Genomic DNA, 18,062 nt, shown 5'->3' with positions numbered 1-18,062 from the left:
TTAAGGTGAGATATGAACTTCTGAATTGTATTCCAGTCAACTTTATTCACTTGGTGGGAATTTCTGAGATAACTAGGAAATATTTCTACCAGTCTTCCCATAATTTAAATTATACTGTCTACTCTGCAATATTAATACCTTTTGGAAGAAGTAGGAAACAAAACAAATTCAACTCCCTAATGGAAAGTGGCATACTGAGGCAGATATTTAAGTAAATAATACAGTAAGAGATCCATAAACACATAAAATACACAGGTCCTGGGTTTGAGCCTCAGGAGAGATTATTATTTTTGTTGCTGAGATAGTACTATGAGGTTGAGTCAAATGAAAGTCAGCCAACATCGGCACGCAATCACCACCAACAATAAGCCTGGTGATCCCATGCTCCTAAACATCACATGGTTCTTGCAGATTCAGCTGCTTCTTTAACTCACTAAAAATGTGAAAATCATGCAAGGTCCAGCCTTGTTACTTCCAAAGTCAGTTTAGTCACATTGGGTTGTATAAGTGTCATGCAACAAGACAACACCATTCAGCAGAAAGTCGCAGCACTTACTGGTTGCCCTGAGAACATGTGCACAATTGTGGTCAGCTTGATGGTAAGATGGCTTTGTCTCTGCAACTTTCAGGCCCATCACTGAAGCATGTATTCCATCTTCATTGGCCAATGCTCACCATAATTTTCAGACATGTGGCAATGTACATAGTATTGCGAAATGTGATCAGTCAAAAATTTAACCCCACCACATCATTATGTTACTGGATGATCCCATGTGATGCAGACCCACATAAAAAACACTGCAATTTACATCCCACTATACCTTTCCTCACACGTATGCATTAACCACGGAACTGACATACCGAAGTACAGACACATGGCAAAGTCATGAGGTAGATTGGCTCACTTTCATTTGACTTTCTAATATTAGGAAAACTGGGAAGCCACTTGAGTAATAAGCAGTGTACTCTGATCAAGTTTTGAGTTTGATTTGAGTTTCAAGTCCACTTTATGCACAGAAGGCTAATCAGGACTGGACCTACAGTTTAAAGTAACTTTCAAACTACTACTACTCTGATCAAGTAATAAAGAAAAGAGGTAATAGGAGCTGTAAAGCTCACGTGGGAATTATTGCTCTCAAATGCTTTTACGTAATATGAACTGTGTGTTCATGGAACATTAAAATGCAATAGGAGGTAGCTCAAACTAAAACTGTATTTCACATTTCATGCTATTGATGTTTCAAAGGTTAAAAACATTGTGTACATTAAAAAATTAAGAGCCAACAAGATTTTTTCAATATCTGAACAATGTGTCATCAATGTTTATCAGCAAATTAGTATTCTAAATCCAAAGAACAAAAATAGAATGAATATGCTTATAGTCCTGTGTTTCCACTACACAATGCAATGTAATCTTCTTTAACGTATTCTGTGCTTATTTTTCTTTCAGGTATCGACAACTAATATTACATTGTAATGTTCAACTGCTATTAACACAATGCAACAATACAATGCTTACAACAGAAACATATTTTTACTCAATAAATATTCTCTTATTTACACAAATTTCTACAATGCAAGTCCTATGCTGAAAAATTTACATGTAAACATGTCTCATTTCGATTAACAAATTAATGTCCTGGAAGAAACAAAATTGTTAAAGGTACAAGGTTTTCACCAGTACCACAGTACTAACAAGATATAAGAAAATTAACTATTCCATTAGTTTTTTATATCTTCTGTAGATATTCAGTTACTAGAGCCTTATATGACTTCTGTGGGTGCCTATTTCATGTTTTACCCACAACATTTAGTGGTTATGCTTGAATATAACATACAACCACTTGACTGCACAAATAAATATAAAGTTCATAAGGAATGGCACATGACACTAATCAACAACCATACCATTTTCAGATGCATGCATGACAGAGCCACATATCAAGTAAATATAAATATTTCATTACGTGATCACCAGTACAAAAACCACAAAGCAAAACACTTGCTTTACACACCATTCTATTAAAGCATTCTATTTTGTTATTTTAAGTTAATTTTCTACCAATTTGATTAGAAGAAGGATTAACAGTTGAAATAAACGATGGCACAAACAATGAAATGTCCATGCCTTACCCAGGATTCAAATTTGCTTCATAAAGCTTTAGCCTAACTACTCCTCCAACAGACCTCAACTCATTCAAGTATTATGAGAGGTGTTTCTTCTGGTTGCCACAGGTAAGGAAATATTCTTGTGATTTTGTGATAGAGAACTACTTTTTCCTGATGTAAATGCCATATGTCTATGTTACACAGGATAAAAAAAAGATAAAGCCTACTTGAAAATATGTCTTATGGTAACTTGTGTATCTTTTCATCACTACATTTCTATTACAAGTGACAAGGAGATATGGTCAGCTAAACTGTTCAATTTGAATGCAAATGGTAGAACTTACAAAGGTATGCCCCTACATATGTAATACATAAGAATTAACAACTAACTCCAGATCACTGCAAATTAATTAAACTTATTATAACTTAAAAGAAGGCTAGACAAAACAAAGTTATAGGGATTTAGAAAGAGTGAATAGACAATATGTACAAGGACACTATAGTTTTGAACCCACTAAAATAAAGATAGCACAAGTAGCCACGCAATGTAGAATACTGAGTAAAACCATATACTTACTCTTAAAAAAAGTTGTAATAAAATACTACAGCATGATCACACAGAAGATAAAACTTCTAAGCATTGTTGACTTCATCAGGAAGAGATATGTGATATTTTGATATTTCATGTTTGTTATTTTATGCCACTTTTTGTTAATTGCGATGATGAGGACGAGTGATGGTTAGATGAAATTGATGAAGGGATACTAAAAAGGAATGCCCAGGACAGGATTTGAACCTGGGAACTTTGTGGCAAGGCCGAAAGTCAACCAGAGATGGCATTTCACAACTGTGACAAGATCATACTTTCTCCCTCTCCACATACTTCCTGATGATGCCAATAAAAAATTGAGTCTAACAATTAAGTTTAACAACTTTTGGGGTTGTAAGGGTAGGAATGTGTGTTTACCAGAATGTGGCATCAGATGACTTGTTCTGCAGCATTATTGAGCAAAACAAGTTATCTAAGAACGTGACAAGCTTCCAAATGTACTAAAAAGAGCAACATCAAGCTATACAATCATGCTGTCATAACATGTAATCATTAAAGAAAATCTGGTACACTTAAATTCAAAGGGCCCTACTCACTGAACTGCACTTTTCATTGTAATGCATACAGTACACACACAGACGTGTATATGTATATATATATATATATATATATATATACATATATATATATATATATATATATATTTGAGCTAAAATTCAAATTTAACAAAACGGGGATCACACCATTTTCTACAACTTTACAAACAAACAAAAAAATACAAAACGCAACAAGTAAATTCTGTCATTCTAAAAACTTCAATAAAATGGGCTGTATGAATAGAATTGATTGACTTGGTGTTTAAAGTCCACTTTATGCACAGTAAGGCTAATCGGGACTGGACCTACAGTTTTAAAGTGGAATCCAACCACAATGTGCCTCCACCAGGTATCGAACCCAGGACCCCTTGATTACAAGGCAACGACACTACCACTGCACCATCGGGGAGGCTCTGTTGTATGAATAGATCTGAGCACCTACTAATATCTCAACTTCTTGGACCACATACTGAAGTGAGCACTTGCTCACAAAGTGAGTACCTGCTCCAATGTTGAGCATGTGCTCGTATGTTCTCAAGAATGGATCAGGTGTTATATACAGAATACCAAGTGTGCACATATTTATGTATAGTGGTAGGTCATAAAAATGTTGATATATCTATGAGCAGTTGTTAGATTAGAAAATATTCAAAGGAGAACTCTATTCATATAAAAATGGAGTGCATGCTCACTTCTTGAGCACCTCCTCAGCAACTGTTGGAGCACATGCTCATTTTTATTAATACAACCCAATATAAGCTGACATGCAAAAACTTTATAAGTGTGGTATGCTATCCAAGATGAAACAATACATGCATATTCACAAAAGTGTAGAACTCAATTATGAACTTCTATTGCAAAGTTTCACATAACTGCTATTTCACACAATCAAATTTCTAAGAAACAATATTCATTTAACCATACCTGTGTCAAGTCCCGTTGATGTTAGACCTTTAAAATATAAAAAATACACTTGCCCTGTTTCTTTCTCAACTAATTGTAATTTTACACAAGTAAAAAAAATACAAGAAATACCAGGAAAGATAGTCATGCAATCAACATCTGGTCACATCTGATTTTTCCACAGATTTTATTTATTTAGTTAAGTATTAAAAATTACATTTAAAATAGTTTAGTTTTCTCTCCTCTTTCAATTCTGAACTGGAGGAGGTTTATGAAATTACATGAAAAGTCAGTCGCTAGCGTAAAACACACACAACAAAAATCTTAAAATTAGTAAATGATTACTGATTACATGGATTTAAACTATTAAAACATAATCATACCAAAGAATTTATTTTCCTGCTATATACTTCCATTTTTTCTGTATCTGTAAGTAGAAGGACCTACAGAGGGCAAATGTATTGCAAGAAACTGCACTGTTGTCCACATTGAAAAAAACATACAGGGTGTCTTAAAACATCTTCAACGATGGTTGAGTGTTGGTAGATGTCATAAAAACAAGTAACTTTTTCCTTGTAAACATTACCTCAAAAGTGCTTAGTTTCTGCACTATAAATGCTTAAAATCTAGCCTGTATGTATGCAACCCAACACAGCAAATGATCGCTCTGATTAACTTTCAGGGATGCATGGCAGAGTTGCCACTAGCGTTCCTTGTTAAGAGAGAGAACTTGAAAACAAAACTAGGGAGTAATACCTGAGCAAAATACAAAAGAACAGTGATACTTGAGATGTTATGTTGAATGCTGTGCTGGTAGAGGCTGCTCAGAATGTACAATGACAAGATACAAGACAACACAAATCTCACAGAAGAATATTCTCGAGCCACCTCGGTGACTGAGTACATTTAGAAATCTACACATGATCTTGCTATACCAAAGGTTCCGGCCTGGACAAAGGTGTCACTGTATCATATGTGCAATGTTTTTTAAACACTAGTGTACTGTTTTACTGTTGTTCCTTTCCGGGTTAAAATGACTTCTGCTGTACTGGAAATTTCAATAAATAAATAAATTCCAATCACCCTATACAGCTCAATGCTTGACATAAGTGGTAAGAGTATAAAGATGGCTAAATGTTCTGGGTTGGATTTGACCTAACAGTTTACATTCTGATTTTGTGGTTATGGATTGTGAATGGAGTACATGTACAGTTGAAAGAAATGATTATTTCATAAATTAAGCATTTTATTCAAGAACATGTAGTTTAATTTAACAATAAGTATGGTATATTTTGTTTTAGTTCTCAATAAGAAGTTGATCCCCGTAATCCCTGTATTAGTTTTAATGTGTGAATTAATTAATATTTAAAAGAAGTTTTTCATTTTGTTGCAAGAGCCCTTACCATCATTTTTTTTTTTTTGGTAAGGGGTTCACTCCATATTATGTAACGGACTCAATCAGTAACTGTGCTAACATACCAAGGTATAATTTCCAAACAAATAAATTGTTATAATAGTCTGAGTGTTCAAAATGAGGTGGTGAATGCATTATGTTTGCATTTGCTCGTTCGTCAATTTCATCAACATCTGTCACACATGTCTCTCCCTATTATTGATATTGCATGACACTCGAAACACGATGGAGACATTTTAGAATGAACAGTGTTGAATTTCAGTCTACATTTATTGAGAATTGTTTGTCTTTGTACGTTTGAAAATACTGTGAATACTTCTTACAACATCCCACGTATCATTGTTCTTTTGTATTTTGATTGGGTAAGACTCCCAAGTTGTTGTTTTCAAGTTGTCTCTCTTAACAAGGTATGCTAGTGGCAACCTTACCATGCATCCCTGGAAGTTATGTAGTTTGCTATGTTGGGTTGCATACATACAGGTTAGATTTTAAGTGCTTGTAGCACAGCAACTTTTGAGATAATGTTTGAGAAAAAGTTACTTGTTATTTTAAAAAAAAATGTTACATATGATATCTACCAACACCCAACTGTTGTTGAAGTTGTTTTAGAACACCCTGTATAATAAAAACAAAGAAAAAACAACAAAAGTGTATTAGTGTTAACAAAGAATGCATGTGTGTAGAAAATCTGTTTCCACAGAAAATTCACATGTGCATATAATAGACAGAAATCTCTGAAATCATTCCGAAGTAGTGACTACTTTAGAATCAACATCTACATCCTCTGTGCCTCTTCATGGCATGGTGCAATCCACAGGCGGCAATTTTACTTTTCCTTGCTGTTTGTACGTCATAATGCTAATGTTCTCTTTTTACACAGAGAAACTTGGGGAAGGGGAGGGGTGCTATTTCAACATCCCTCCTTGGTTTTTGTATCTTTCAACTTTATCTAAAGGAAGAAGACAATGTGAAATTTAACAATTAAATGACAAACCACAGTATTTTTTGCCTTGCCTGTATACACCTTCAACTACATTTATGGCACGCAAATTGTCTAAAGTCATTTCCTGAAACTACATCCCAGGTATATTTTTCCCTCTCAATGTGCCATAAAACAGTAGAAGAGAGAATGAAGCTTCTTCCTTCCTTCTAAAAGAAGGCAGGCAAATATTGGTGTTTCATATCAGTTAATTCTGTTTAAAAAAACCTACAATTTCCATTAGCAACTTGTTCAGAAAATTCTAAACTTCAGGGGTTAATATATGTGATTCAACTTCCGTAAGTGAATAATACTTCCAACAGCATGAATATAAAATTCCAACTTCCGTCTGACATTAAACGCACGGCTATGAAATTAGATGGGTGGCAGACGTACATGCTGTTGCCACATCGGAGCACAACCACATGTGTTTGGAGGTTTAAGAGAATGAAAGCTCTCGTTTGTAGAGTTGTAGATATGGGACTCAGTTTCTGGAGCCTGTAACAAACTTTCAATTCACACGATCATCAGCTCTGTATCGGATGGGACTCGAAAGTGTCCTGGAGAGAGGCCAGTCTGATGCTCGAACTAGGCAACACAGACCGGTTGATGTTGCCACACAATGCACGAAAACCAGCTACTTTTGTCCCACTCTCCTTTTGCTTTTCCCATATGTGGCACCAGCACAATTCTGCCCAGCCACCTATTTTCATGGCCATGCGTTTGGGGACCCTCTCCTTTGGTTACTTGTGCTTCATGAAGGGAATTGTATCTCTTTTTTCTGAAAGACAACAGATGCTGGAATTTATATCTCACTGTCACTTTATGGAGTTTTGGAAAACAATAACTAGCTTAGTGTTGAAGTAAGGGCCATACAACATAAACTATTTAAGCAGGTCATATTTCTATTGCCCTCTGTCAATATTGATTGATTGATTCAGTTGGTATTTTAAGTCCACTTTATGCTCAGTAAGGATAATCGGGACTGAACCAACAATTTAAAGTGGGATCCAAACAACTACGTGCCTCCACCAGGTATCGAACCCAAAACCCCTTGATTACAAGGCAACAACGCTACCACTGCGGTATCGGGGAGGCCCAAAACCCTGTGTCAATATCTATTGAAAGAAAATTGCACAAGTAGAGATCAAAATTCATTGTATGGATAGAATATATATCTTTCATAGATTCAAGATTTCTAAAAAATAAAATAATTTGATAAATGGCAGAATATGATAACCAACAAGCATGCCAGTCTGATTCAAAGGCTTTGGGTTCCAGTTCCAGCAATTTTTGTAAGTGTGTGAAGAGGACTTGATTGTGATCATGTTCGTGTGTGTATGGGGGAGAGGAATGTTTAATGAAAACTGAAGTGAATATACCAATCTGTAAATTAAAAAAAAAAAGATAAAGTGCTCACACAAATATACAATTAGTTAATTTAATTCCAACTTACGAGATCTGTGCATCTAGAAATTTTATCCATGGTTCTGGCAGGCCCTCCAATCTTCCAGTCTCTTTATTTTTTGTCACCTTAAATGGATGTGTAACATTTGTTGGAGGACCTATTTCTGTGGGGCCTTCTGGTGTTTGCCGTTTCTTTGAAAATATTCCAAATAAAGCAGACATCTTGGAATTCTATGCAACTGTCATAACCTGTAAATATGGAGAAAACATGAAACACATAAGCAGTTTTATAGCTACAGCTATAAATGAATGTGTATGTGTATCATGACATATTCTTATTAACTTAGACAAGGGTACCTGCAGGATTTTTTCTCAGCACAGTCAGATTTCACATCTTGCCCCTTTTGGTACATGAATTGTAAGGGTCAGATCCTGACTTTGGGAAATGATTTCTCGACTTTCAGACTGTGGCAGGTGAGAAATTCGCAAGGATCTTATTTGAAAGTGGTTAATTCTTGTCATTTTCTACACTATAAGCATCTGAAATTTCTTAAAATGAACAATTTTTATTCCAGAAGTGCAAAAACAGTCACCTTGGGGGGGGATAGTGTCAATTCGAAATTTTCACCACATAGGGAAATTTCAAAAATTTTCCACACAGGAAAATTTTCCCATCATGAAATGGAAATTTTTCTTTTTCAATCCCAAATGTGTGGGCTATAAAAATATATTCAAGTGTACCCAATGACCCATCTGCTATTAGCCCGACCCTGTGGCCGAGTGGTTAGCACATTGCGCTGCGATGCCAAGGGTCCCGGGTTCGATTCCCGGTCGGGCTTGGTTGTTTGTGAATGTCCATTCATCAATTTCATCATTTCATCACTCATCCCCATCTTCGCAAATTAGCCAAGAGGCACAAAACGCGAAGTAAAATAAACGAAATCAATCCATCAATCAATCAAACCATCTGCTATTATTGTGGAATGTTGTGTGGGGTGCTACTGGGTGAGTCTGTTAAAAGAGGCCCCATGGAAAATGTGCTCCTTGCAAGTAGGCAACCCTGGTACACAAAAAAGAAGAGCGGGGTCGGTGCCAAGCAGTTTTGACATCATGACATAGAGGGGGATTGAAAAGAAAATGTCCAGTAGTGACCTTGAGGCAGGCAGCATGCAGGTCAGTTGAGTGCAGTTGAGCAGCGAGGAAAGTTGTGAGTGTGGTTCGGTGGGTCAGCATGGTGTTAACGGTGCAGCAGCGTATCTTTGTTACTGAGACGTATGCACACCTCGGTTCTTGGAAACAGTGTGCAGATTTGTTTACAACTGAGTTCGCTGTGAATGGAGTTCCAGCAAAGGCCCCAACCAAATCAGTAATGCAAAAACTGATGCAAAATGGCGGGAAACCGGATCCATGGTGAATAGGTCAAAAGTGCGTCCAAAGACTGTCCGCACCGAGGCAAAGGTGGGCGACGCAGTGCAGCTAATGATACTCAGTCCACAAAAATCATCTCGGCGTTAGGCACAACAGTTGCAGGTGTCCCAGTCATCCGCTATACGGATCCTGAAGCAGGACTTGAACTTGCACGCATTCAATGTTACCATGATGCATCAGGTGTGGGATGTGGACAAGGCAGCTTGCGTGCAGTTTTGTGAGTGGTTTCTGTCCAATATTGCTCCGGAGGTGCTGCAGGATGGTTACTCATTCATTTCCGATGAAGCATGGTTCAATCTGTCAGGCTACATAAACTACCAGAACGCGCGACACTGGTCAGGTGACAATCCATACGTGTTCATGGAGGTTCCACTGCACGCCCAGAAACTCTGTGTCTGTTGTGCAGCGTTGTCACGCCGCATCATCCCTGTGTTCTTCCATGAGACTGTGAAGTCGGCTCATTACATCAGTAACATATTCCAACGTGTTTGTTGAACAACTGACTGAGGATGAGTGAAGGAACGCTTACTTTCAGCAGGATGAAGCCACGGTGCATACAGCATGTGCAACGATCACGCGCATTGAGTCAGTGTCTCACAGGATGTAATCGCCCGTGCTTTTCAGAACATGTGGTATCGTCTGCACATGTGCCTCGAGGTCAACGGAGGACATTTCCAGCACCTCCTCCATGTAGGTTGTTGTCATATTGCTGTACTATGTTTTCAGAAGAGATGTTTCATTAATTTATGTTTATGTCAAGTTGTCTAAACTGCTTGGCACCGATATCCTGGACTGTTCTCTACCCCGGTCTTCTCTTCGGTGTACCGGGGTTGCCTACATGCAAGGAGCACTTTTTCCACGGGGCCTCTTTTAACAGACTCACCCAGTATATTCACTTGCGTAGGCAGTTCTGCTTTATGCTAAGGTAACACAACACACACACTTTACTTCACAATAACAGATTTCTGTGAGCTAAAAAACTGAAAACATTCATTAACAATATAATCTTCATAAACCATGCAAAATATTTCATTTTCTCAAAGGGGTACAGAGGGTCAAGGGTACCACTAACACTGCAGTGGTCGCATGAAAAAAAACTCACGTCTTTGGTCGTGTGGATCACTATTGCGCTCCACTGAAATATGAGCTCTTAATAACAAGTCAACAATGGATATGTTTCAAATAATGACTGAACCAACAGAGTTCCTGGACTGTTCCAAGTAGATACCCTGGGAGCCAAGGTCAAGTGTGTTGTCAAACAGCAGTAGCACGTAAAAATATGAGAGTGGATCACTATTGTGATCCGCGTGACAACTGAAGTGTTAATATAACATCCCTAAATTCTTTCATAGTTAGGTAGGTGGGACAGATTTAAGCTGGCTATAGACGAAAGTATTTCCTTTAACATTTTTGCTAGCATAAATGCTATGTAAATGCTTCCAAAAATCTCATAGTACTTCAGACGGAAGCATTTCATGTAACTTTTCGGTTAGCTTTTGCGATTACCATGTATAACATATACAGCATGAAAGGCACGTTGAGTTACACCATGTATGCTGGGTGCATGGTGTTTACAATTGAAACAACTAAAACATTCTTCCATACATGTACAGTTAAGAAAAATGCTAAGGAAAATACTTAAATAAACATCTTTAATACTTTCATAGTTTGTTTAGGAAGGTCAGGTTTGGGGCTCTTGGCAGCCCAAGTTTGTTTCGTTTTATTGCGATTTCATCATGCTACAAATGCAATTTTAACATGGTTCGATTTTGATTTACTTCTGTTAACACATACTGCAGAGTTTTAGTGATTACTTAAGATTTTGTTTAATATATGCTTTCGTAGTTAGGTTAAGCAGGCCAGGTTTGGTTCTCTTAGCATTAAAATAAAGTCTCTAAATGCATTATACTTATGCTTCAATTTACTTCTACATTATTTCCCACTAGTCTACGATACTTACGGTCGCTTGTTAACGGAAAATACATTGTCCATGGGAAGTGTGCATGCTTGCATAAGGAAATTTTTAAGTTGTTTTTTAAACATAAATAACTTTTTTTTTTAATTCAAACCATACTCATTACTTTAAGGAAGGTTCGGTAACTGTCTGATCTCGGGACAACGTATTTCTTCATTTTTACAGAAGAAAGTACTTACTGAAATGAGTTTCTCTAGCATTTTGAAAGTTCGTGGAGGTATTTTCTTTCATTGTTGAATATATTGGACTGGGAAATCATGTATTTTTGAAGAAAAATATATCTCCGATGCACAATTGCCGTAGCTTTTATTTGCTTCCTCCATGAGAACCGGATGTTGCGTAAGTTTGATGACATAACCTCCTGTCAGTGTTTCCAACTACGTCGTTGTTTTGCAATAAGACGAAAAAACGAAATATACATTCCTGATATTACTATGACCCCAAATTTTAACTATGTTTGCCTAACCTAACCTTACCGTGAACGGTTTGTGGGGCTATGCGTGAACGGTTTGTGGGGCTATGCATGAATGGTTGGTAAGAATTTACAATATAGTAAACTAAATATGCAGTCGTACTTACGTATATGCACATAATATTTGAAGGTAGCGTGTTTAAATTGCACATTGAGTTGTAGAACTTGTAAAATAACGTTGTTAATTATCGCGATGATTACCCATAAACAAAAATAGCAACCATGTTTGATGTGAAAAAATGACGATCAACGTCCATTCCGCTGTCTAGAGCGTTGCGACGCTGTTCAGAGCGATTCTCTTTGGTTCACAGCATTGGTCGTGAAAGGTTGTGGAAGAATGGTGGAGAGAAATGATGTGTTGTGGATGCGTGGTGAAATTCGTACCGGGTGTGGAAGATCCAGTGGATTTTTTAATTTAATTGATCACGGGATCGTGAGGAAAGGAAAGGAATGTCGAAAATGTGGCAGTGAATGTAAGCTACTCCAGGGTGCGAAATTTCTGGTCGCCAGGTCGCCATTGGCGACCAAAAGTTTTGGGCTGGCGACTAAAATTTCGTTGTTTCAAATGTGTGTCAAACATGCCTGAAGACTTCACCTCTTGAGAGAAATGGCAGAAGTTGTAGAAGAAATTATAAAACTGAGTGATATCCACACTATTAGGTGGTTAGCCAGCAAAGAACGTGCAAAAAGAGCTCTCTTGCAATCATGCAAAGCTGTTGTGACCCATCTTGAACAGGTGGCCCATAGAAAAGACAATGATGGCGCTAAAGCTAAGGATTTGCTGAAAAGTTTGAAGCAATTTAAATTGGTTAAGCTTCTGTACTTCCTTTTGGATTTCTACGGGAAATTGAACCCTTTAAGCGTGGCACTACAAAATAAGAATCTTTTGATTTCATCTCTGAAAATAAGAATTGAACACTGTATTTCAGTTTTGGCTGACCTGGAATCTAATGTTGGACCAAGCGAACAAGATTTCTTGGACCATGTATCCATTTCAGGGAAGATCAGGGATGTGCAAGAGTTTCAGACTGTTAGAGGAAACTTAATTAACAATCCGAAGGTGTACATCACAGAAACATTGCCGTCTATGTCAACAGATGCGATTGCATCTCTGCATGTTTTCGACACCTTGGGTTGCCCTCCCAAAGAAAATATTCTTCAGTTTGGGATAGAAGAAATAAAGAAGCTCTACATATACTTGAACCCGAGCCTTTATAATGAGAAATAATGGATGTTCTGTCAGCAGAGTGGACAGAATACAAACTTTTGTTTCCTTCTCCAGCTTTGAATCAGACGCTGAAGAAGATACACAGTGCAGAGTGTTCAGCAAGATTCCCCAACTTGCTCCAGATTTTAACATTTCGTGCTGTTCTACCAGTGAGCACAGCCTCATGTGAGAGAGGTTTTAGCTGTCACAACAGACTCAACACTACTTACAGGAACTCTCTGAAGACTGAGACACTGGATGATTTGCTCAGAGTTTCCGTAAACGGAACCCCCCCCCCCCATCCTCCCTGTCAGAGTTTGACTCAGCAGCTGCGATTGATAAGTGGTACTTCAGTGCAGAACAAGAGCACTACACAAACATTAATGTTTAATAATTGCTCATATTTTTATTATTTATCAATATAATAGTGGCGACCAAAGATTTTAGTCCGGCGACTGATTTCAAACTTGAAATTTCATGCCCTGAGCTACTCGTTAGAAGGAATGGGCTGTGGGTATATGCCTAATATGACGTGTCGTGGATGCGTGGTGAAACTCAGGTAAGTTTTCCGTATCCTGGAAACTGATTTCTTCAAATTTAAAAGTTTGGGGATCATTTGGGGGCAGGTGACTCCGGCCAATTTCTAATATGCCTTTAACAGGGACTCTCTATGAAAGCCGGGGAGCCAGAGTGGAGCGGAGGCGGGGCCACGTTAGTGGTTGGGGGCGGTAGGTCAATTACCCCAGGGGTGGAGCCCGGAATCGGTGGGAAATTTGGACTCAAAAATTTCAAACGAAAATAATTTTTTAGTTTAAATTTCCCACCGATTCCGGGACGGATAGCCCCAAAATTACTTTGATGAAAAAATACACGTCAATACACCTTAAGGAATGTTCCGCGAAGCATATAGGTTATGTTCAAATGTCAAAAATTGATGAAATGTATATTTCGTTGTGAAACGATAGATCTTGCGATAAATAATAAGCAATTCTACATTGTCGGTTGAGATCATGGACCGCCATATTTTCCGATTTCTAGACGTGACCCCCAAATTTTAATTTCAGATTCATGGTTGTGAGGCCTAAATTAGTGAGTATGCGAAATATTAACAAAATTGGAGAATATCTCTATATTGTAAATTTGCTCCGAATGGTTATTGGGGCATTTTTCTGTTAAGAAGGTTGGAAACACTGTATAAAGCAAATTCCCACCCTTAATGTTTCGCAATGCACAATAGATAAGTACGAATGTAAAAAATAACAAAATAAATGAGTGAGAGGTGTTGTCCCGAGCTCAGACAGGTAATAAAAATCATAAAACAATCGGAACAGTTACCCTCTTGGTATTAAAATAGTGTCCCTAAACGGTACTTGTTTACTATCCTTCGGACACATTTATTTATTTTTACAGAAGAAACTACTTACCGTAATAAGTTCCTGTAGCATTGTCGAACATCGGGAAGGTGTTTTGTGTGATGTGGGAATATTTCATAGCTGAAATTCATGTTGTTCGTTGAAAATTAATTCTCCGACGGAGAATAGCTAGCCCAACGAACCATTGGCACGTGGATAGGTTAGTTGTTAGGTTAGGAAACAGTTAAAATTTAGTGTCGTGTTAGTGTCAGGATCTAGAAATTGGAAATAATTGCGAACCATTGGCGCGTGGTTAGGTTAGTTCTGTTAGGTTAGGAAACATAGTTAAAATTTCATCAAAACAATGTTGATACACCTTCAGGAATGTTCTGCGAAGCAGATATGTAAGTACGAAAGTCAAAAATTGACGAAACGAAAAAATTAGAGGTGTCCGAAGGATAGTAAATTTTTACCCTGCTGAGAAACAGATACATGGAATGGACAACTCCCTCTCAAATTTACAGAATTTCAAATTACACTTTCTTCAGTATGTACAGATTGTTGGGTTTTTCCACATTTTCCTCTCTTACTTGTGAAGTATTACTCTCTCCGAAAGGAATATTTCAAAAGGCAACACTTACAAGCGTGGGTGTTTGCATATCCTAATTTTAAAGGGAGCGAATTTACAATATAGAGAAAGTCTCCAATTTTGTTAATTTTCGGTATACTAACTAATTTTGACCTCCTAATTATGAATCTGTTGAAAAAAAACGGGGGTCACGTCTGAAAATTTGAAAAAAAGCTGATTGAATTTTTTTTATATATAGGTGTATATGCGTAGTTTTATGAACAAAAATGTAATCTCCTGTCATTGTGTCCAACCACGCCGTTGTTTTACAAGAAAATGATTTATGATGTTCAATTCTAGTACGATCCCTATTTTTTTCGATGAATTTAGGGGTGAAATGAGTGCTAATGGAACCTAACCTAACCTCGTGTGAATGGTTCGTGGGGCTACCCATGGATGGGTTTTGGGGCTAACGTCAATGGTTTGTGGGGCTACTCATGGATGGTTTTTGGGGCTAACGTCAATGGTTTGTGGGGCTACCCGTGGATGGTTTTTGGGGCTAACGTCAATGGTTTGTGGGGCTACCCGTGGATGGCTTTTGGCGCTAACGAACAATTTTTGTACAATTTCCAGACGTGACCCCCGGTTTTTTACAACAGATTCATGATTAGGAGGCCAAAATTAGTTAGTATACAGAAAATTAACGAAATTGGAGACTTTCTCTATATTGTAAATTCTTACCCAAACTTATTTTTACAATCATCCCATAAAACTTGTGCAAATAATTAAACATTCGAAACAGTTTCCCTATAAAGTTTCAATATTGATTTTTTTTTCAAATCCTTATTGTTAAGCACTACTTATATTGTAATGACATTAACATGGCAGATAAGTAATTAAAGATTAGAGACAATTTTGCTTGCTGTGTAGTTTTCGGTAATTCTGATAAGGTTAACATATGGGTTAATTTATTATATCAAGTTTCTAAATTCTACGTATCTTAAGTAAGATCTCCAGTTATACCTTAAAACTTCTGAAATAATTTGACACGGATTTCAGATAGAACAACTTAGATAGAAGATAATATTTATATCGTTGTCGTATTTACTAATATAACCAAATGTGTATTATATAATATATAAATACCTAACGCAATTGTAATAATAAGACGTATTCCTTCTGTAATGCATAGATGTTATCTACGTAAGAGTTTTCTTCAATTAGCCCAACACAACCACTCCCACACAGCTGACATACGACGTACTGATGGTGTAGTTGATAGAAGTTTATATTTCATGATAAAATATAAACTACGTATTTTTTACATACATTTATGATGCAAACACTTCAGCCTCATATGTGTACATCATAAACAGGAAAGAGATCAAACAAAATTTCGTATTCGGAAGTTCCTTTCTCCATTAACACCTTTTTAACAACTTCCTCTTGTCATAGAAGGTGAAGAAGAAACGACAATTTATTCATTCGTTTCTGTTAAGGCTGGTGTGAGCATAACTCGACTCTCCTCTTTTTTGGCTAGTGAAATCAAATGGATGGTGTGGGCAGTGGCGTGCCCAAGATTTTCGAAAGGGAGGAGGTTTTGTCAGTGTCGGATTAACCATAAAGCAAACAAAGCAGCCACTTTAGGGCCCCGACCCATTTTTGGTCGCTTGCGTGCACGCACATCAATCTGAGATTAGAAATGGGAAGGCAAACTAAAGGGTGAGAGGGGCCGGAGGGAGCCCCGTTGCTTATCTTGCTTTAGGGCCCCAAAGGTTGTTAATCCGACACTGGGTTTTGTATACTTTTTCTTGGTAATCAGCTCTCATTTTGTCATATTTTCCTACCGGCACGCCACTGTGTGTGGGGACCTTGAACAGTTGTGCGTTCTTTTCTACCTGAAACCATTATCTTCTACAATCCCATAAATCTCCAAATTTAAGTAAGTAGATACATTTAAAAAGAAAGAAAGTTTTACTTCATTTCCACCTCCCTGTTTCGTTTACTTCTTTCTCTCGTGGCGGGGCGATAGAGGGCGTGGGGGGAAGGTTCCACTGCTCTCTGGTTCCGCGGTTGACCTCCCATTTCTTGCCACTATTTGTGGTACTTATGGTCTCTTGTCTACCAAGAAAAGTAAATGTTCTTGCACCCCCCCCCCCAGTTTTGAAACCCAACCGCCGTTTCCTCTAATGTTTTCTGTAGGTGTGCAGGGTGAAAATTTCTTGGTCGGAAAGGAAATTTTTAAATCCCGACTTTCGAAACGGGAAAATATTGCAAGTTTTTCAACCAGTGGCGGCAAGAGGGCAGTTGCCCCCTTTTGCCACTCTTGCCACCGCACTATGCTAAACGTTATCTACCAGGGAAAGTAAACTGTCCTTGCTCCCCCCCCCCGTTTTGACACCTTTACCCACCAGTATTGGAATCCAATCGCTGCCACTGTTCTCAACAGTGTGAAAATCTCGAATTATACGCGCTATTTGCTCCTCAAGTGTTTGTTTTTGCGTTTCTGGAATAAAAACTGATATTTTCAAGGAATTTCAGACTTTGTTCTATTTTTAAGTTTAAAACACAGTGTTTTAAACATTTTTTTAGATTTGTTGCTGTTATACCAATCACGGGGGGGGGGGTCTTGAGCTGAATTTTCCCATTACTTTGGACGACACTACTGTAATTCTATAATTATACGTCTAGCTGCCTGCAATACTACACATCCAAGGTGCGAAATCTCGGTAGATGGGGGGGGGGATTTCTGTTCCCCCAAGGAACATTTTAGGATATAGGTAAAGTAATCAGAAAGACTGGATGTCAACGAACACATGGGATAAAATTAAAGCTAGGAAAATTAAGAAAGAAGAATTAAATACTGCAAGAACAAGAACCCAAAAGAGCTCCCTACAAAAACAGTATAAAGATCTTGACAGAGAAGTAAAGAAGAGTGCTCAAAATGATAAACGCAATTGGATAGAACAAAAAGCAAGAGTAGCAGAGGAAGCAGCAAGTAAGGGTGGTTTAAAACAGCTTTATCAAACAACACGCTTACTATCAAAGCAACAATTTAAGAAAAATATACCAGTCAAGGATAAGAATTAAGAATATTAACGG

The 18,062-nt window shown here is 37.6% G+C and overlaps 1 protein-coding gene across 2 annotated transcripts in view; it reads right to left on the bottom strand.

Moving 5' to 3' along the window:
* Positions 1 to 16,398, bottom strand: part of Pak3 (p21 (RAC1) activated kinase 3) — a 41,642-nt gene extending 25,244 nt beyond the window's left edge. Inside the window, exons 1-2 of one of the 2 annotated variants that reach the window (XM_083117226.1) lie at positions 16,107 to 16,398; positions 8,008 to 8,207 (exon numbers count right to left, since the gene is read on the bottom strand). In XM_083117226.1, the coding sequence (XP_082973352.1) occupies positions 8,008 to 8,180 (173 nt within the window). In that variant the 5' untranslated portion in view covers positions 8,181 to 8,207; positions 16,107 to 16,398. The remainder of the gene's footprint in view (positions 1 to 8,007; positions 8,208 to 16,106) is intronic. The other variant, XM_083117227.1, reaches the window with a different exon arrangement.
* Positions 16,399 to 18,062: the final 1,664 nt, after the last annotated feature.

This window comes from Lepisma saccharinum, chromosome 2 (genome assembly GCF_977018435.1).
Source record: "Lepisma saccharinum chromosome 2, izLepSacc3.1, whole genome shotgun sequence".
In the NCBI taxonomy this organism is placed as follows: Eukaryota; Metazoa; Arthropoda; class Insecta; order Zygentoma; family Lepismatidae; genus Lepisma; species Lepisma saccharinum.
This window is presented reverse-complemented; position numbering and strand designations above follow the sequence as displayed.